We start from the raw sequence: 20,577 nt of genomic DNA on the forward strand, positions 1-20,577 counted from the left end.
TCAGGTTAGAGGGAGACGTAGCATCGGGGGCCATTCTCTGCCGAGCCCCGGCTTCCCAGAGCTGCGCTGGGGTTGGGAACGGGTCTGTGCCGGCCCCACCGGCTCAGCTCTCCGTCACTCGGCCTGGGCAGGGTGACGGCAGTGAGCGCGTCCAGGCTCGGACTATTCCCCCCCCCCCCCCCGTGGCGAGGCGCCGGAGGTTTCTGTGCCGTGCGCCTTTAACGAGCGCGGCCCCGCCGCGGTGACGTGGGGTGGCGCAGGGCCAGGAAGGGGAACCGCCGCCTGCCAGCCCTGCCGAAGAGAAGCTCAACAACTTTTCTTTTGTGCGTGGCCGCTGGCTCCCCGGCCCTTCCCGGCTTGCCAGCGCTCATGGCGGATTAACCCCAGCGCGCCGACGACGGCCGCGCGGCCCCGGTAAGGCCCCAACAAAGACTTTCTGCCTCTTCCTTGTTTTGTTTTCCACGGGGCTGGCGGGAGCGAGGCGGGGGCGGCGAAGCTCAGCTCGCCTAGCTCCGCCGCCTCGCCGCAGCTTACGGCTCTCGGCCCGGCCCCTCGCCAGCCCCCGAGGGGTGCGGGTCCCCAGGGCCGCGGGTCCCCGGGGCCGCGGGTGGCCGCGGGTGGCCGCGCCGGGCTCGCCAACATCCGGGCGCTCGGGTCGGCGGCTGCTCTCCCCCTCTGCCCCGCGCCTGCTGCGGGCCCGTCCATGCCGGGGGCTGCCGTGGCTCGCTCACCGCGCCCGGGTGCTTCCCGCAGCCGGACCCTGGCCCAGAACAGCCCGGGGCCCGCGGGCTTTGCGTCCCCCGGCGCGTTGGCCCGTCGGGAGCTCCGGAGCGCGGGCTTGCGTAACGCCGTGTTGTGACCGGAGCGGCGCGGGGAAGGAGGGGAAGGACAATGCCGCCGCCGCGGCCGCCGCCACCTCCGGAGCTCGTTCCCCGGTCCCCGCCGCCCCCCTGCAGCTGCTCTCGGCGGGGATGCGGCTGGAAGGCGCTCACGGCCGCTGGCGGGCTCCCGACCGCTTCCTGCCTGCCATCACGAATGGCACGTCCTCACGGAGGGTCATGGAGTTGTCTCAGGCGCTCAGGGTGGCCCGTGTCACCAGTGACAGGCCAGGCTGGGACCGCGGCAGCAGCGGGTAGCCCTGCCTGCCCGTCCAGATCTCACACCAGGCGCCAGTGTGTTCGCAGACTGGTTCTGGTAAAACCCAGCTCGACGCTGATGGGACACGGTTTTCACCCAGGATCTGTCTGCATCCGGCGCTGCACGAGTGCTTTGCCCGGTGCCTTTGGGTGGATTTTTAGAGAGAGGTCTTGGCTGTGCCACCGGGGGGAGGGACAGTAGTTGCTGAGTGACCCAGCCGTGGGACAGGGAGCTGGGTTTTAGCCAAATTGGAGGGAGGACCTGTCCTGCTGAGGATCCCATGTGTCCCAGCTGGACTGACGGCAGCGGGAGCTCTGTAGTCCCCAGAGCCACCGTGACTGGTTGGCTGTGCTGCGCCGAGCAGCTGCAGATCCCAGCCAGGCTCCTGGTCCGTCATGGTGCGGGTGTCCAAGTGCAATACCGGCTGAGGAGCCCCCTCCGTATCTGGGTGACTTTTTGGCTCCCAGTGGTCCCCTCCCCTGGAAGACTGCCAGGGTGGCGCCGGGGGCAGCCAGCGTGGAGGCAAAGGTCGCTGTGAAGGGGACCTGGCAGTGATCCCAGATCCCGTCAGGGCAGCTCATCCCTGCTCCCACCCAGTGCAGCTGTGGGCTCCCTGTGCCCCCAGCAGGTGGTTCTTTCACTAACAGCAGTGGAAGGGGAGCTGGCAGAGCTTCAACGGCTTGGCCACTGCCTTGCTGGGCAAGAAATATTAGTGACATTTGGAGGTGAGGGAGGGAGGAAGGCACAGCAGGAGAATGAGGAGCCTGAGCAGCAGTTTTCCATTGACCCCTTGTCAGGATCCTAATCTGTGGGAGTGGACCAGACTGCTGCTCATCATTGCTCCCCACTCTGAGCCTGTGGGGAAGCAGGAGGATGCTGGCTGCTCCTGCACAGCTGGCCAGATGCAGGGACACGTCCTTCCTTGGCGGGCACAAATGCCTGGTGCTGGGCGCAAGTAATTTAGTAACATAATTACTGTAGTTTACCTTTTTTATCTCCCCTCCCCCTTTGTTGATGTTTTTAGGTCTGTGCAGGAACCTGATAGGCTGGCCACAATGGCACTTCATGGCGAAAGAGTTGCTGCTCTCCTGGCTTGGGTAAGTTCCCCCTCCTGTGCTGGAGCTCACTGCCAGCTCTGGCTGCTTCGAGGCTCGCTGCTAGGGCTTGTCACAGGAGGGATTGTGGCTGGGGCAGGTCCTAGGGTAGCCAAGTTCCTACTGTTCCTGGGCAGGTGGGTGTTTGCAGGAGAAGCCTTGCTCACCCTTCCTGTTGAGCAACCAGAAATGCTGGAATGGCTTGGTCTGGTCATGGAGACTGCCTGGGAGATGGAGCTGAGCCTGAAGCAGGCAGCAGCTGTACTGTAAAGGTGTTGCTGGATCTGTCTCACAAAGCACTTGTGTGTCCAAGTGAAAACTCCTAGAATGGTTTGGGTTAGAAGGGGCTTTTAAGCTCATTCAGCTGAATGCCCTGCCATGGGCAGGGAGACCTCCCACTGGACTAGGTTGCTCCAAACCACATCCAGCCTAGCCTTGAACACTTCCAGGGATAGGGCAGCCATGGCTTCTCTGGACAACCCTCACAGGGAAGAATTTCTTCCCAATATCCCATCTAACTCTACTCTCTGCTAGTGGGAAGCCATTTCCTCTTGTCCTGTCACTCCAGGCCTTTGTCCAAAGTCCCTTTCCTGCTCCTTTGAACCCCCTTTAGGCACTGGCAGTGGCTCTAATGTCTCCCTGGAGCCTTCTTTTCTCCAGGCTGAACACCCCCAGGTGTCTCAGCCTCTCCAGAGAAGAGGGGCTCCAGCAGTGTGATAAATGGGACCCGTGCCAGACTCCCAGATGTGGAGCTGTGGGGATCATGTTCATCTGTTCCCTGGGAAGGGGTGGTTTAAAGGGGTGGATTTACTTTCACCCCCAGACCAGTCTTGCTGTCCCCTGCCAGGACTGGAGGTGGCACAGCACAGTGTTGTCTTGGTTTCTGCCTTCTGACTGTCCCACCCCATTTCTAGGTGAACAGCACAAAGGTTTGTCCTGATCCCCTCAATGATCTGTCCCAGCTCCAGGACTGTAGTGTCTTCATCAGAATTATCCACAAAATGTGAGTATGGGGAGCTGTGTGCACATTTCAGACCACACAGCTGGGTCTGTGCTGTCCCTGGAGCCATGGCCTCAGCCCCCAGGAGCTAAGAGGCTCCTGTCTTGGGCAGGGTGGGAGTGGGGGTCTTGGGGTGTTTATTCCTCCTCTGGCCTATGAGATACTGAGATCTCCATCTCCTCTATGGCACTGCACAGCTGGAGTCTGCCTGCAGAGCTGTTGGGTCCCACAGAGCTGCCCAGGGAATGTTTTGGTCAGAGTTCCTGTCGTTTGAGACTTGTTATCACATCTGGCACTTAACATCTGGGTTCACTCCTGGCATTGTAGAAAAGACCTGAGTGCTGCTGCCAGTGGCACAAGGGTTCCTGCAGCTGCATAGGTGATTATCCATTTCTCTTGATGCTGCTCTGGTGAGGGAACACCCAGCAAGTTTTCCTGAGTGGCTGCCTTGGGATCCTGAGGAAGAAGCCTTGTATCTGGAAAGCAGTGTAAAGAATGGCAGTTTCTGCCTCATGAGGTGCTGCAGCCTGGGGATGTCAGGCTGCTGCTGAGTGTAGTGTGGTCAGGATGGAGCCTGTGTGCTCTGCCCTGGGACCTGAGGTGGCTGGGCAGGGGTGGGAGGAATGCCTCCTTTAGGAATTGTGTTTGTTCCCTGGGAGCAAGGGGCAACTAAAATCTACAGGCCATAATGGACATCAGAGGTGGGACAAAGCCAGGTGGCTAAGGAGCTGACAAAAACAAATTGAGAGGGTGTGAGGCTGCCATGCATTGCTTTCAAACCCTTGCGGTGGGAGGCTCACTGGGAGCCTGTCTGCTGTAATTACCTCCTGCACAGGGTAAGGAGAGCCTGCCTGGAGCAGGGATCTGCCTGCAGTGGGTGGGGAGGAAGGAGCTGCCTGCACCACAGATATATTTAGTCAGACCTGGTTAATCTCCTGGGTCTGTGCTCCAGCTGGGATTAGTAGGGATCCTGGTGGCGTGTGCTCTCTAAAGAGGCCTGGCCATTGCTTGATAAAGTGGGGTGGCAGCAGGGCAGCTGCCACAGCAGCTGGCTGATCTGAGGGCTCCTGGTGGCACAAGAGAAAGTCCGTGAGGAGGAGCAAATCCTCGTGGCAGCCCCTGTCCCAGGCCAGGTTCTTGTTTTTGGCACCTTGGGAGTAAGAGACAGTACTGAAGCAGTGCTGGTCAAGCATGATTGGTGTGGGTTTTGGGTGTGCCATTTCTGAGCAGCACTTGGGTTTAATAACCTTTGTGGGTCTCCTCCAACTCAGGATATTCCATGAACTAGTGGCTGCTCAGGAAGAGTGTAGTTGCAAATAAGTGCAAGAGGAAGCCTTAGCCTCCCCAAAATCCAGCAAAAAAAGCCCGAGGCTGCATGCACGGACTGGTCCCTGTGGTGCTTCCAGTCAGTGGGGCCACCACGAGCTCCCTGTGCTGTGCTGGATGCTGGGGCTGGCAGGCAGAATAGGAAGCAGTGCCAGGGGGGTGTTTGCTGCCTGGCTCCAGCAGGGGGATTCCGGGGGATCCGCTCCGTGTGGTTGGTACTGGCTCTGCTGGCCCTGGTGTGAGGGCAGAAGGGAGAGCAGCGCCTCAGAGGCAGCCCTGGCTCAGCAAACCCCGCTGCACAAACCTCAGCGTTGGTCTAATCCCTCCAGAAGGAGTTAATGCACACCTTGCACTCTTCCAGCCACGGGAGCAAGGAGGGGGAGTCTGTGCTGGAGCAGCCGCTGCCAGAGAGGATCTCCTTCATCCATGGTTTCCTGCAGAGTAAGACCCTCCGCTGGTGCTGGGGAAAGCGACTGCCCCTGCTCGGTGCCCCTGACCTCTGAGAGAGGGTGGTCTGCTGTCTGCAGCTTCCCTCTCCACAAAGTGACCCCCTCACCCCACATCAGCATCTTTGTGAGGTGCCAGCAGCTTTCCTGCAGCAGCCTGTGGAAGAGGAAACTTCCAGATGGAAATCCTTATCAGAGTCTGGGTTCAGAGCAAAGGAGGGTCTGGGTGTGAAGGGCAGGGTGCCAGTGGCTGCTCTGGTGATGCTGCCTGGAGCAGTTTTCCTAGTTAGGTACCTGCTCTTCAAATCCCAGTTGAAAACCTTTACCCAAGTAGAAATCCCGGGAGGGGAAATGGGCAATATCTCATACTCTTGTTCAGTGTGTTATCACGTCTGGCACTTAACATCTGGGTTCACTCCTGGTTCACTCTTGTTCAGTCTTTCCTCGAGGGAAGACTCCATATCCCACCTCATATCCCACCCAGAGATGGAGCTCTCTGTTTGTGCTGATGTTGGAGGGGAGATGCCAAGGTGGGGAGGCTGGGATTTAGGTTGGAATTCCAGGGAGGGGAATGAAAGTCGGTCAGAGTTAATTGCCAAGGCTGACCACGGGGATCTCAGCTCTGGAGCCCCTCCTGCCCCATGTCCCTTCTCCCTGGGGATGCATTACAGTGCCCTCCTGGCCATGAGTGCCACCTCAGGGGAGGCAGTGTGCCCAGTGGCTCCTGTGTGACTGGGAACTCTGCTTCTGTTGCAGAGCACTGCCGGCACAAAGTGGCTGCAGAAAACCTTGTCTCTGCACAGAAACTCCTGGATGGAGAGGAGCTGGCCCTGGCCAAGGTAACTGTGTGGCATGTTTTAGTCCCAGATGGCACCAATGTGCTTGTGGCTGGCCTGGGGTTACTCAATACTTTTCCTGCCTTGCTCAGGTGGCCGTGCTGCTCCTGTATCACACCTCCATGAGTTCCAAGGACTCTGGGGACTGGAATGAATTTGACTACAAGACCCAGGTAATCCCTTTGGGGTTCCTCCTCTGGGTCTGGGGTGCAGGGGGAAGCAGCGGTTCCTTTGGGGGAAGGTGCTCTGGGACTTGCACTCCTGGGTCTCACTGAAAGACGGTGTGGAGTGGGCACTGTGGTGCTCACTGGTGATTTTGGGCTATCAAGAGCTTGTGGCAGGCAAGTGTGGGCAGCAGCACAGGCAGGCAGGGAGCTGCCCCATGCCTGCTGTGGTGCTGCCTGTGACCTGCAGCAGAGCCACTAACTCTGCAGCTCCTCCAACACAGGTTGAACTGGCATCAATCGTCAAATTTGTGCTGGATAATGAGGAGTGCCTGAATGAGAATCTGGAGCCATTTCTGCAGAGGAAAGGTAAGTGCTGCCCTGGCTTTTCCTCCTGTTTGTGCTGCTGTAGCTGCCCAGCTGTAAAGGCAGCTGCACAACCCAGATGTGCTCAGCTACAAAACAGTCCCCCGTAAACTCCTAAGAGTAGGGCTACCTCAGACCTGCTGGCTCTTCCTACTCAGCAGTACCTCAGCCTTTCCCTGGAGGAGAGGAGCAGGTGGGATGCTGAGAGTCTTGTGGGAGCAGAGTTGCTGGGGAAGGCCTGTGGAGCAGGAGGGATGAGGATGTAGGGCAGGTATTTGGCTTCCTCAGTTGGCTATTCCATCCCTACTGGAATTTGTGGTTCCTGTGCCCCTGAGATTTTAGCTGCTCAGCCTCTTAGATAGTAAAGATGGCAGCCGTGTTCTCCCTTTTTATTTCCAGTGGAGCCGCCCTTGTCCAGTGTGTCCAGCAGCAGCTCTGAGGAGCATTCCCCACTGTTCTCTCTCCCTTGCAAGAGAGAGGTGCGTTTCCTGGAGCTGCAGAGGATCGCCTCCTTCCCCAGTGCCAAGTACGTGCCCTGCCTCCTGGCTGCCAGGGGAAATGGAGGAAGGGAGGGGTGGGTGGGGCGGCTTTTGGGACCCGCAGGTGTAGCCAGGCTGCACGCTGACTCCCCGGAATGCTCTGTTCTGCCTTGGTGCTCTCCTGCTGCATGTTGCTCCGGCATGATGTGGGGATGGATGATGGAGGTGAGCTTGGGCTCCAGCTCCTTTTAGAATCATGGAATTGTTCAGGTTGGAAAAGCCCTCTGAGACCATCGAGTCCAACTGTGCCCTTGGCAGTGCCAAGGCCACCACTAAACCCTGTCTCCAGTGGAGGCATTTTTCCATATTTGCCCCCGGAGGCCTCCAATTAAAGACCAGCTTTTATATTACCTCTTTGATGGAAATTGTTTTGTATGTGTGTTGTTTTGTTCCTAGATTTTTAAGGCAGCAGTTCCTTGGGGATCCAGGCAGGAGAACCTGCCCCAGAGATGGGTGTAGCAGAGTGGGTCTGGCTGCATGGGGCCTGGGCTGGCTCAGGATAATCCAGCTTGTGTGTGTCTCTCTGCAGCTTGCCCAGCACTCAGTCTTCGCCCATGGGGGACATCATGCAGACCCCCCAGTTTCAGCTGCGGAGGCTGAAGGTGCAGCTGGCTTTTGAGAGAAAGAAACAGGAAGAGCTGGAGGTGGAGGTGGTAGAGACTCACAAGCTCGTTATGGAGAAGGGTCAGTACCAGTACATCCTGGTAGGGCTCTGGGGCAGAGATCTCCCCATGTTTCTCTGACTTTTCTTTTGTGACCCCACCACAACTCTGCTCATGCATGGTCCATCCTGCCATGCCACAAGTGAGACTCCAGGTTCCTTCTTCCATCTTGTATTCCCTTATATATCCTGGGCAACAAAAGCCATGACTGAAGCAACATCTATGCTGAGCAGTAGCACTGGTGGTGGCCCGGCTCTTTGATCTCCTGCTGCAGAGGGTTTCTGTGCAGAAATGCTGTTGTGGGGGCTTCAGGTGACATGAAAAGTTGGTAATGGGCCCTTTCTTGCCCCCTTCCCCAGATGCTCAGATCACCAGGATGCAGCAGCAGATTGATCGCTTGGTAAAGCTCAATGAGAAGCAAGCTGAAGACCTGCTGGAGCCCAAAGAAATGGAGGAGCTGAGGGAGAAGAATGAGAGGTAATCCTCCAGGAACATCGACTCCTTCCTCCTAGGTGGGATCTTGTCACTCCCACATCCCCAGACACTATGTTGTCTGTCTCTTCCCTAGCAGTGCATGAAACAGGGGAGAAAGCAAACCTTCTTGTTCTCTGTGGTGAGAAGAAGACAGCAGGCACAGAATCAAAAAAGGGGCTGGGTTGGAAGGGAACTGAAAGCTCATTTAGCTGAAATACTCTGCCATGGGCAGAGCCACCTTCCACTAGACCAGGTTGCATCCTTCCAGGGATGGGGCAGCCACAGCTTCTCTAGACAACCTGTGCCAGGGCTTCATCACCCTCTCAAGGAAGAATTTCTGCCCAATATCCAATTTAACCCTGCCCTCTGTCAGTGGGAGACCATTCCCTCTTGTCCTGTCACTCCTAACTCTTGTCCAAAGTCCCTCTCTGGCTGTCTTGGAGGCCCGTTAGGTGCTGGAAGGTGCTCTGTGGTGTCCCCAGAGCCTTGTCAACTCTAGGCTGAACACCCCCAGGTCTCTCTCCAAGTCTGTCTCCAGAGCAGAGGGGCTCCAGTAGCCCTTGGAGCATCTCCTCTGGACTTGCCCCAGCAGCTCCACATCCTTGTGATACTGAGGACCCCAGAGCCAGAGGCAGCTCTGCAGATGGGGTCCCACCAGAGGGGAGCAGAATCCCCTCCTCCGTTGTTGCCCACGCTATGGGATCAGCCCATGACACAGCTGTGCCACCATCACGCTGACCGTGTCCTCAGGGCAGTTATGGCCTGCAGCCCATTTTTACTGCAGTGGGCATGGATCCAGTCCCAAACCATGCAGCCTGTTCTAACAGCCCACTATTAATCCAAACCCTGCATGGGAGCAGCTATTCCTGTTATGTGAAAAGGGTGTGCTGCCCTTGTGGGTCTCACCTGTCCTGGAAAAGGGGAAGCTTTCAGAGTGATCCTGGAACTCCTGACTCCAGCCCATTTCCCAGGCCTTTACTTTGATCCCATGTACTGGGCTTTGTCACACACTTGAAATCACCTGTCACACTGCATCCTGGTCTTTGCTCTGTCCCTGTGCCATTGTTTACTCAGGAAGGCTGTCCAAACTCCACTGGAAGTGCCATGTCTTTTTTTGTCCTTTCCTTACTTATTTCCCTTTGCAGGGGGGGTGGCTGGAGTCCCACAGCTGCCTCTGCTCTCAGTTTGGAGCAGTTGGGCTTCTGCAAAGCACAAACATTGCTTATCTCTACTCTGCTTTGCCACCTGTTGGGAGCCAGGTTTAGAGCTGGGTTGATGGCAGAGTCACAGCAAGGCATGGAGATCCCTTGGAACCTTTAGTTTCCGTGGCAATATCCAGCAGCAGCGATCCCTGGTGATATCCTTGCCTGCTGCCAGCATGCACCAGCTCCTTAAGCCCTTCCTTAAGCACCTCCTTTCCCACAGCCTGGTGGGGCGCCTGCACGAGGCCTTCAGGCAGTGCCAGGACCTGAAGACCGAAAAAGCCCAGATGGACCGAAAAATCAACCAGCTCTCCGAGGAGAATGGGGATCTTTCCTTCAAGGTACGGGGTGCAGTGTCCTCTCCATGTCCCCACAGCCCAGCTGGTTGTGATGGAGCCCGGGGGGAGGATTTGATGGCAGTGCTGGATGCTGGGATGTTTATGGTTCTGCTAATGCAGTCTTTGACCCAGTGACCAAGCTTGCCTTGGGCTCTGGATCCTGATCCAAATAGGAACTCTGGTGGGGGAATGGCGGCTGGGTGGAGCTGCCTGCATGTGGTGAACACCCAGAGCCCAGGATGCCCATGTGTGCTGCAGCTCTTGGGAATGGGGAGTGGGCAGAGCCCTGAGCAGCAAAGGCACACTCTGCCTCTCTTGTGGACTGGGTGGGTTTTCATTGGCAGCTGCGGGAGATCGCCAGCAATATGGTCCAGCTGCAGCGAGCCCTGAATGAGCTCTCAGAGGAGCACAACAGTGCCATGGCACAGTCGCAGGAAAAGCAGCGGCAGCTGGAGAAGGAGCTGCATGCAGCAATGCAGGATAAGGTCAGGGGGCTTGGGGGGTGGTGGGGGTGGGTGCCCCCCGTAGCTTCCCCAGGGTCCCCCCCCAGCTGGGGGACACGGCAAGTGCAAGCAGGGTGCAGCAGCCAGGAGCCCTCCTGCCCATTTTTGCCAGCACACAGGGAGAAGCTGTGTTAACTGTCAGCTCCTGTGGGAAGCCTCTCCCTGAAACTAAGGAAGGGCTCCCCAGGGTGGGACGGGCTGCTCTCCTTGGTTGGTTGGCTCTTCTGTCTTGCACCATGCTCAGTCCCATCTCTGTCTCCAGAAATGCTCAGAAGAGAAAATTGAGATTCTACAGGGAAAGATTTCGATGCTGGAGGACCAGTTGGCCAAGCTGGAGGAATGCAGTGCCCAGGAGAAGGGGGAAGTCATGGGGGACATTTTGAAGGTACACTGGGGCTCCTGCAGCTTCAAGGGCTTGAATGGTAAACGACTCCAGTTGGAGAGAGCAGCAGGTGCCAGGAGATGCATGGCAAAGGCATGTGGGGCAGAGCCTGCTGCTCTCTGCTGCTGGATAGGGGATGTGGGGCTGAGCACTCTGGGAGAGCTCCATTTGGGCTGAATTTGCAAATACTGCTGCCAGGGAGCTTCCCCAGCCTGCCACAATGTTAACTGGTTGTGAAGAGAGCGTCTCCTGCACGGTGAAAAGAAGGTGTTTGGTCCAAGGGAGCAGAGTGGCACAAGGCTGAGGGAAAAGCAAGGTGCCCTTGGGGTGTGGTGAGAGGGAAGGCAGGCACTGGGCAGCTCCCAGTGGGATGCAGCACATGGGGCTCTGGTGAGCCTGTTGGCTACAGCTTGAGTAACACCTAGGAGGTGCATGTTTTGCCCCTGTGGTAGTCTGACCTTGGCTGGGCACCAGGCACCCACCAAGCGCTGCTATCACTCCCCTTCCCAGCAGGACAGGGGAGAGAACAATAAGATGGAGAATAACTAGTAGGCTGAGATAGGGCAATTTACTTAAAGCAAAAAGAGTGAAAGTTTGTGTGTATAAGCAAAGAGAAAAGCTAATCTCTACTTCCCATCAGTGAGTGTTGTTTAGACACTTCCTGGGAAGCGGGGCTTCAGCACGTGTAGTGTCTGCTCCAGAAGGCAAACACTAAAACAATGCCCTCCATTCCTCCCATGTCCCTTAGCTTTTATATCTGAGCTGACATCATATGGTGTGGAATATCCCTTTGGTTGATTTGTGTCGCTTGGCCTCATTGTGCCCACTCCCAGACCCTGGCTGGGGTGGGTTAAGAGTTCATTTTCCCTTGGAAGCTTTCACAGTGCTGTGCTTTGCATGGGTAACTGGAAAGGTGTTGATAACACACCAGTGTTTTTGCTGAGCAGCACTATCTCTCTGTCTCAGTCAGACCCAATACAGTCTCCCTGCTCTTCTGTTTGCCAGCTGGAGGAGCTGAAGCAGGAAGTGTCCAGCCTCACGGCCAAAGGACTGCAGCTGGAGGAGGAGAAGCAGCAGCTGGAAGTGGAGAAGAAGCAGCTGGACAGCCTTGTCACCAGCCTCCAGAGCTCCCTCTCTGAGAGCGAGCGGGCCCAGGAGAGACTGAAGCGAGACCTGCAGGCACAGGCTGCCGAGGAGCAGGCTGAGCGGCTGGCTGCCCTGAGCGCCCAGCATGAGCAGGCCCTGCGGGAAAGGGACTCTGCCCTGCAGCAGCTCCAGCAGGCCAACACATCCCTCAGCAGCCAGCTGCAGGCCAGGGATGAGGAGAAGGCTGTGCTGAGCCACAAGGTGGGCGAACTGGAAGCCCAGATCCTGGAGCTGGGTGCCCAACGGCAGCAGGGAGTGGCAGCAGAGGCACTGAAAGCCCAGCTGCAGGAGCTGGAGGGCAGGCTGAAGGAGAGCCAGCAGAGGCTGGCTGAGAGGGAGAAGCTGGCCCGGGAGAACAGCCGCCTGCAGGAGCAGCTGCTCTTCCTGGAGGAATCCCTGCGGAACACTGAGGGAATATTGGAGGACGAGAAGAGACGGGCAGCTGAGTGCCTGGAAGGCAACCTGGCCAGGATCGCTGAGCTGGAGGCAGAGAAACAGCAGCTGGTTCAGGGCCGGGAGCCAGCCCTGCCGGAGCAGGGTGAGGAGCTGGCCACACGCCAGGTGTCACAGGAGAGCCAGGAGCAGCCCGTGGGAGCCCCTCCTGCCGCCCGAGGGGAAGATGAAGAGTGCAGGCGGCTGAAGGAGGAAATGCAGGCGCTGAGCCGGGAGCACAGCCGGACCTGTCAGCAGCTGCAGGCTGAGCAGGAGAAGGTGGCTGTGCTGGAGGCCCAGGCAGAGCAGCTGGCTGGCCTCCAGGCTGACTTGTCCAGCGCTCAGTCATGGGCAAAGGAGAAGGAGAGCGAGGAGCAGAAGCTAAGGGCCGAGATGTCATCCCTTCAGGAGAAGATGGCTGTGGCACAGCAAGCAGCAGCCCAGTGTGTGGCCAAGCTGGAGGCGGATGCCCAGAGAGCTGCTGAGGCACTGGAGGGAGTCTCCCAGCAGCTGTCCCAGGAGAAGCTCAAGTCCAAGGAGTTGGAAGGCACCATGGATCAGCTGCGGATTGCAGAGAAGGAGCTGGTGTCCCTCCGCTCTGCCGTCCAAGAGAAGGAGAGCTGGAAGGAACAAGTGTCCCAGTGTGTCCAGGAGATTGAGAGGAAGAACAGCCTGATCAGCAGCCTGGAGCAGGAGGTCTCCATCCTCCATCACCAGGTGAAAGAGAAGGAAGGGGAGAGCAAGGAGCTGAAACGCCTGATCCTGGCTGAGTCGGAGAAGAGCAAGAAGCTGGAGGAGAGGCTGCGGGTGCTGCAGACTGAGATGGCCACCGCAGCCTCCCGTGCAGCCGAGAGGTGCTCGTTGATGAAGGTGGAGGTGCAGCGGTGCCAGGACGAGCTGGAGAAGCAGCGGATGACCATTGAGGCCCTGAAGAGGGACCGGCATAGCCAGAGCGAGCGGGAGGATGAGCTGCGGCAGGAGGCAAAGGTCTGCCAGGACAAGTGCCTACAGAAGGAGCAGCTCCTGGCTGCTCTGCAGCAGGAGCTCGACAGCGCTCGGGCCAGGCACGCCTCCCTAGAGAGCCAGCAGCGCCAGGACCTGGAGCAGAGAGCAAAAGCTGTGTCCACGCTGCAAGCCGAGCTAGCGCAGGCCAAGCTGGAGGCGGCTGAGGTGCGGTCGCTGCGGGAGCAGCTGGCAGAAAAGGAGCGGGCCCTGCAGGAGTCTTGGAACAGCAAGGGGGCAGCCTTGGAAGAGAGGAAGAAACTCCTGGAAGAGAAGCAGAGACTGACAAGTCGGGTAGGGGTTCTACTCCCAGCAGGAGGGATGTGGATGGGGAAACCCTCCTGGCAAAGGGATGTGTTCAGCCTTCTGCACAGCCCTGAATCCATGTCCTGCTCAGCACAGGGACTAGGGGCCTGGGACGCATTTCTAGGTGTGAAAGGGACTGTCACATGCAGGTGCTGGAGTGTTTCCAGAGAAGGGCAGCAATGCAGGGGAATGATGTGGAGCAGCAGTCTGATGAGCAGCAGCTAAGGGAGTTGGGAGGGGGGCTAAGCCTGGAGAAAAGGAGGCTGGGGGGGGACTGTCTCTCCCCTGAAAGGGTGAAACAGCTCCCTGAAAAGACGATGCAGCCAGATGGGGGTCTCCCAGGTAACTTGTTCTGCCAGTTAACAAGTGGCATGACAATAGGAAATAGTTTCAAGTTGTGCCTGGGGAGGCTTAGGTTGGCTATTAGGAAAAAATTCCTTCCCTGAAAGGGTTGTCCAGCCCTGGCACAGTCTGCCCACGGCAGTGGTAGAGTCCCTGTCCCTGGAGGGATTTAACAGACATGTGGACGTGGATTAGCGGTGGTCTTGGCAGTGCACTCAGTCTCAGAGGGCTTTTCCAACCTAAATGACTCCATGATTGTATGAAAACCAGCCTATGTCTCAGCTGTGTACTCACCTCTACTTTTTGTGCTTGCAGGTGGAGCAGTTGGAGATAATCCAGAAGGACCAAACTAAGCAGGTAACACAGACCACGAGCTGGCTGCTCAGTGACAGTGCACAGCCCTCCTTGTTTGTCACTTCCTGCTGGAGCCACCCTCTCCTCTGTACTGTACTGTGAACTGTGTACTGTACAGCACTGTGAACTGTTCACAGCATGGACCCAGCCATGGGGCCCTTGGCTCCAAGTCTCTGGGCACCTTCAGCTCCAGGGGGTAGCAACTGGGCTCCCATCCTGCCACCTGCTCCCTCACATTAGTGCCTGCAACTTGGCAAGGCTTCTGACATGGCCCATGGCAGCACATGCAGCAAGTGGCTGCCAGGAGCATGCAGGCTCCTCAGCATAGGACTATCTATCATAGGACTATCTCAGTGCTGGGATGGCTTCTCCCCCACCTTTAACCAAGGCCCAGCTCTTGGCACAACCGATAGGAACAGCTGTGCTCAGACAGCATGGGCCAGATGTGGCTAGAGCAGCCTTGATCTCCAATGTGGTAGGAGTTAGCACTTGGGAAACAATGCTGGAAAAGCCACGTTTCCCTGTCCAGTCCCAGCCAGAGCTGCCCAGGACTCTGCAGAGACCTTGTGGCTATGAGCAGGGGGCTGAGGGCTCCTCAAGCATCCCCTGGAGCTGGGAGAGCATGGCCAGGCCAGAACTTGCAGCAGCCAGCTCCCTGTGTCAAGAGTGCTGGATGACCTGTGGGATTCCAGGTTGCAAGTGCTTGGGCACTGGGGACTTAACAGAGGCTTTGCTTCCAGCCCGTGACTGCTCCTTCTGCTTGGGTAGCTCCAGCCAGCCTTGCTGTAAGGATTAACATGGGGTGGGTGACTGTCACCTTGGCATGTCCTGGGATCTTCCTTGGCAGTGGGTGGTGCTGAACAGTCGCCCTGTGGCAGGAAATTTCTTCATTGTGCCCTAGAGCTGGCTAGAGAGGAGGGGCTGTGCTGCCCCACAGGAAGATTGTAGTTTTGTGGCTGGAGCTCACCATGCCATGTTCTTTCTTCCAGGTGGATGAGCTGAATAAAAAGCTGACTCAGCATGAGAAGGCCACCTGGACCCAGCAGCAGAGAGTTAAAGTAAAGAGGGACCAAAACCCTGGGGGCTGAGCCCTGGAGCTGTTGGTGCTGCCAGGGGGCTCACCTGGGATGCCTCTAAGCCCGTCTCTTCCCTGCCCACAGGCACTGGAAGGGGAGCTGCAGGCAGCAGTCACAAGCCATCAGGAGAAGGTAGCAGAGCTGCAGGTGCAGCTCACCCAGAAGGAGCAGGCAGCTGAGCACTACAAAGGGCAGGTATGCTGGGGGCTGGTATGGCCTTGCTGTTCCTGACACTGCTGGGACCCTTGACAGGATTCCTCTGCTTTATATCCTAGATGGAGAAGGCAAAAAGTCATTATGATGCCAAGAAGCAGCAGAACCAGGAGCTATCAGAGAAGCTGAAGGCCATGGAACACTTGCAGGAAGAGAACACAGAGCTTCAGAGCAAATCAGAGAGGCTAGCCAAGGAGCTACAGGAGAGCATCCTGCAGGCCAAGGAGTCTGAGATGAGCTGCAAGACTCTTACCAGCCAGATTCGCAGCCTGGAAGCTCAGGTGGGTGTGGCATAGTTGAGCTTCACCCTCCTTGTCCTTGCTTCCATCACCACCTCACTTGGAGGATAGATCCATCCATTCCTCCCTGTTTCCCATTCAGGTGCAGGAACTCAGCAAGTTCCAGGAGAAGACTGCCACAGTAAAGGGACATGAGGCTTCCTTTGAGAGTGTGGCTGACCAGAGCACTGATAGCCTCAATGAGGCACAGCAGCTCAGCTCCCCCAGGTACCAGATCCATCTGCTTCCAGCACCCCAAAACTCCACCGTTCCCAGGCCTGGTCAGCCTGCTGGTGCTACCCTCACCCCCTGTCTCTGCAGGAAGGCTGCCAGCTCTCAGCTGGAAGTCTCAGTGGTGCCGTCAGACAGTGAAGAGTCACTGCTGTCTCAGCGGCTGCCCCAGACGAAGTCATCCCTGGAGAGTCTCTACTTTACTCCCATCCTCTCTGAGAGGCGGTCACAGCTCCAGAGCAGCGCCAACTTCCCGGGAGACTTCTCGCTCGACTCCGGCTGCAAGACCCGCTCTGCCCGGCGCCGCACCACCATCAACATCACCATGACAGATGTGAGCAGGGGGCCCCTGCTGGGGAATGCAGGGATCAGGAGCAGCACTGCAGAGGGACCCAGCATGCTGGGAACTGAAAAGCTGAACATGACCTGTCAATGCGCACTGGCAGCCTAAAGTCCAGCCATGTCCTCAGCTGATCCCCCCAGCACAGTGGGAAGCGGTGCAATGTGGGCATTTTTCCCCTCTGCTCCACTCTGCTGAGACCCCACCTGCAGAGCTGCTTCCAGCTCTGGGGCCCCAATGTCAGAATGACATGGAGTTGCTGGAGCAAGGACTGAGGAGGTCACAGAAGCTCTCCAAGGGCTGAAGTCCCTCTGCTCTGGAGATAGGTTGAGAAAGTGGGGAGAAGAAGGCTCCAGGGAGACCTTAGAGCCCCTGCCAGTGTCTAAAGAGGCTCCAAGAGACCTGGAGAGGGACTTTGGACATAAGCTTGGAGTGACAGGACAAGGGGGAGTGGCTTCCCATTGATGGAGGGCAGGGTTAGATGGGATATTGGGAAGAAATTCTTCCCTGTGAGGTTGCCTAGAGAAGCTGTGACTGCCCCATACCTGGAAGTGTTCAAGGCCAGACTGGATGCAGCTTAGAGCAATCTGGTCTAGTGGAAGGTGTCCAGCCAAGGGAAGGAAGAGGTGGAAGGAGATGGGCTTTAAGGTCCGTTCAACCTAAACCCATCTGTGGATTTTTCTCTCCCAGAAACAGGCAGAGCCCGAGGAACTGGTCTGCATCAAGAACATCCCATTGGCTCATTCCACAAAAACATCTTCCCCTGCTAAGGGCCGTCTGCGCTCAGGTGCCTCCACCCGCTCCCTCACCAGCTTCTCCTCCCAGGAAACCCTTGCAAAGCTGGAAGCCTCCTCCCCAGAGAAGACCCCTGGCCATTCAGTACTGCTGGGCCTCCCTGGGTACCGACCAGTCACCCGTAGCTCCCTGCGCTTGCAGCGGACCAGCAGCTCCAGCCTCGGTGTGTATGGGCGGGGAGCACTTGGACTGCTGGCTGTGGGGTTCTGCCCTGCCTTGGGGGAGTCAGGTCTTACCTGGAAGCCCCCTCATCTTTCCTTGCTTTGGATTTAGGCCAGAGCACCATGAAGCTGGGCATGTGCCAGGATGAGCCAGAGCAGATGGATGACTGGAACCGCATTGCGGAGCTGCAGCGGCGGAACCAGGCCCGCCCTCCCCACCTGAAAACCAGCTACCCCCTAGAGAGCATGGTAAGGGCTGGGAGGGGGAGGTCAGGCAGCCCTTTGTCCCAGAACTGGGGTTTGGGAAGGGGGTCTGGGAACGGACATGCCCCCTCAGCAACATCCCCACATCTCCTCCCCAGCCCTCCACCTCCTTGGGAACCATCACGGATGAGGATGTGAAGATGGGGGACCCAGAAGAGACGCTGCAGCGTGGCAGCAGGCACTCCTCCCAGCCCATGGCTGCCGGCAGCCAGCGCAGCAGCCAGGCCAGCAGCATCACCACCCGGCAGCGGAGGAAGCGCCTCTCGGAGGAGACCCACCAGGGCCCTGACACTCCCCCGGTGAGCTCAGCCCAGTCCCCCAGCACAGCACCCTACTGGGAACAAGAGGTGTTCCAGGTTTTGAGGGAGCTGCTGTGGCCACCATTCGCCACATGTTCCCACTGATCCTGGATTGCCGTGTCCCGTATTCCCAGCATCCAGTGGTGTCTCTAGTACTCGTGATGGTCCCAGTGCTGGCAAGGAGGCCATTCCAGAGGCGAAAGGCTGAGCCTTCTGCCCTCCCTGGGCACTGCTACCCTCAATCACATCCCCTCCCTGCAGCCCCTCAGTTCCCTCGTTGCTGCCAGCCCCACAGCAGGCTGACCCCCAGATGGCAGTACTAGCTGGTCCCCTGTTTTCCAGTCCAAGAAGCCAACCAGCTGCTTCCCACGGCCCCAGAGCTCCCAGGACCGCAGTGCGCAGAGTGGCTCCCAGGTCAGTCAAGACAGCGAGCAGCAAGCCCCAGCCACACCAGTAAGTTTCAGAGGGAAAAAGAGGAGGGAGGATCAGGAGGGAGCCCTCTGTCCTGCCCCACGCTGAGCTAATGGTCCTGCTCCTCTTTTGCAGGCTCAGAGGCGCCAGTCGATGGCGTTCAGCATCCTCAACACCCCCAGGGAGCTGGGGAGGCGCCTGCTGCGCCGGGCAATGGCCCAGAGGAGCACTCCCACAGCCTCCAGCGGCACCCGCCGCTCGTCCCGCATCGCCACTGCCACGACCCCAAAGGGCAAGGTAGGTACTGCCTGACCCCCTGGGCACGCTGCTGCGCTCATGCTCAGCGCCCCCAGCTCCTGCCTTGGGTTCATACAGGCCATGGGGACAAGGGGCAAAGTCCTGCTGTCCCTGGCCTGCTATGGCAGCAGCAGGTCCCAGCATGGGGCTCGGTCACGTTCTTCGTCCCTAACCTCCCATCTTCGCTCTGTCCTTTCCAGGCCAGTCGCCAGTCGCGCAAGGACAAGCGATCCTGAGGTTTCCCCAGTCCCTGCGTGCTGGCTCTGCCCTGGCCTCCCACCTGCACCCCCTCACCTCTTCCTGCCCCCCCAGGGCCCAGGAGCACTGAGGGTGAACAGGTGGGGCCACCCACACGACTGCCTTGCGTATCCCACTGACAACTGTGGGGTGCCCTGGGCGCGGCAAGGGCCCCTTGCCCTTCCTGTACCCATTGTCATCCTAAACCCTTCCGGGACCCAAGGCAAGGGGATGCACAGCAGAGGGTGAGGGCTGGAAACACACAGGGGTGCGGGGGCTGGCACCAGGCTGCAGCTGGAGGGGCTGAGCTCTCCCCAGGGATATTCTGCAGCCTCGGCTACAGGGACAGAGGTGAAACTTAGCATCCCTCGGGTCACCACCTTTGCTCCCTGTGTGTGGGACCCCCCAACCTGCCCGGTCCTCCTGTTCCTCCCAGGGAAGTTGAGGCAGCATTTTTAAATGTTTCTACTTGTAAATAAAGTGTATTTTTCACCTGCTCTGGGGCTCCTGGCTTCCTGCTCCTACAGTCCACATGCACTGGAAGCTTTATCAGGGCTTGAGGGGAGGAAAAGCATGACCTCCTCCTTGTCCTATCACTGAACTACACAGGGTGTCCCAAGGCAGGATGCTCACCCAGGGACCCTGCAGTGCCCCCAAGCAGTCATAGTGCAGATTTCTGTCCTTCTTACTTTTCTCCTTTAACTTCCTCTTCTCCAGTAGCAACCCCTGCCATTACAGTGCTTCAAACCCCAGCAAACCTGGCCACGGGGCTGGAAGCACCTTCTCCATCCTCACACCAGCCTTGCCACAGATGTCCGGGGGCTGCAGTGTCTCTGCCCCTTGGAGTACTGCAGGTTCAGCCCTCAGGGGTGGTGACACAGGGTTTGTCCCCAGCTCTGCTGTCCTACTGCAGGTGCTGGGGTGAGGACAGGGCCCCTGGTGTCTCCCTGCAGTTGCTGGCATGCTGCTCCATCTCTGCCATGCCAAAGGGCAGCTGGCAAATGGGGCAGGGCAGCCAGGCATCAGGGGACAAGGAAGGCCAGGCTACAGTAGGTTCTTCTCCACAGTGGGAGGCGTGTGTGGGGGGAGCAGATTCAGCAGGAAGTGGCCTGTGGAAAGGGAAGGTGATATGGTTGTCACAAGCTCACTAGTGTTGGGATGATGACTGACACCCTTCCTGATGATTCTTATGGCAGCCTGGGAATAGACTGTGATGCCCCTCTAGTGCCAGGGCACCAGCAGGAGTGATGTGTCCCAGCTACAGCACTGCCACCCCTATGCCCATTTACTGGCCACCAGAGGACAGCCCTGCCAAGCAGCTGGGGCAGACAGCTGTGTCCCCCTCAATGCTGGCCTGTCCTCTGTCATTTCTCCTTCCTTGTCTCTCTTGGGGGCCACAGGTTTGGGCTGTTCCTTCACCCTGGGCGTCCTTGAGGTGGCAGCTGGGGCCCTGCAGAGGGGTAACATGCTGGAGGTACCCTATGCCACATCCTGCCAGCCCAAAAGAGTGAAGGGCTGGGCCCAGAACTGTCTGGGAAAGGCTGAGAGCAGTAAACAGCCAGGGTGAGGGCAGCCGAAGACAGTGACCCTGGGATTACCTGCCAGGGATGGGACAGCCACAGCTGCTCTGGACAACCTGTGCTGGTGTCTTACCAGCCTCACAGGGAAGAATTTCTTTGTAATATCCCATATAACCCTGTCTTCTGTCACTTGGAAGCCACTACCCCTTGCCTTGTCCTCCCAGGCCATTGTCCCTCTTCTGAAGTCCCTTCAGGCAGTGGAAGGGGCTGCCAGTTCTCAGAACCTTCTTGTCTCCAGGCTGAGCAGCCCTGCATGTCCCAGCCTGTCTCCACAGTAGAGAGGCTCCAGCCCTCAAGAGCATCTCCACAGCCTCCTCTGGGCTCATTCCAGTTGCTCCACACTC

At 58.0% G+C, this 20,577-nt stretch overlaps 1 protein-coding gene across 1 annotated transcript; it reads left to right on the plus strand.

Moving 5' to 3' along the window:
- Positions 1–313: 313 nt before the first annotated feature.
- On the plus strand, positions 314–19,150 carry LOC136571527 (nuclear mitotic apparatus protein 1-like). The gene is made up of 26 exons (XM_066571980.1): positions 314–414; positions 2,162–2,234; positions 3,146–3,234; positions 4,919–4,998; positions 5,760–5,842; positions 5,932–6,012; positions 6,288–6,372; positions 6,769–6,895; positions 7,438–7,592; positions 7,930–8,047; positions 9,470–9,587; positions 9,929–10,069; positions 10,350–10,472; positions 11,475–13,343; positions 14,013–14,054; positions 15,041–15,109; positions 15,212–15,322; positions 15,403–15,621; positions 15,722–15,846; positions 15,940–16,183; positions 16,880–17,147; positions 17,258–17,394; positions 17,508–17,708; positions 18,051–18,161; positions 18,255–18,416; positions 18,617–19,150. The coding sequence occupies exons 2-26, from the start codon at positions 2,193–2,195 to the stop codon at positions 18,650–18,652; spliced, it is 4,836 nt and encodes a 1,611-aa protein (XP_066428077.1). The 5' UTR covers positions 314–414; positions 2,162–2,192; the 3' UTR covers positions 18,653–19,150.
- The last annotated feature ends 1,427 nt before the right edge of the window (positions 19,151–20,577 follow it).

This window comes from Molothrus aeneus, chromosome 2 (genome assembly GCF_037042795.1).
Source record: "Molothrus aeneus isolate 106 chromosome 2, BPBGC_Maene_1.0, whole genome shotgun sequence".
NCBI classification, from domain to species: domain Eukaryota; kingdom Metazoa; phylum Chordata; class Aves; order Passeriformes; family Icteridae; genus Molothrus; species Molothrus aeneus.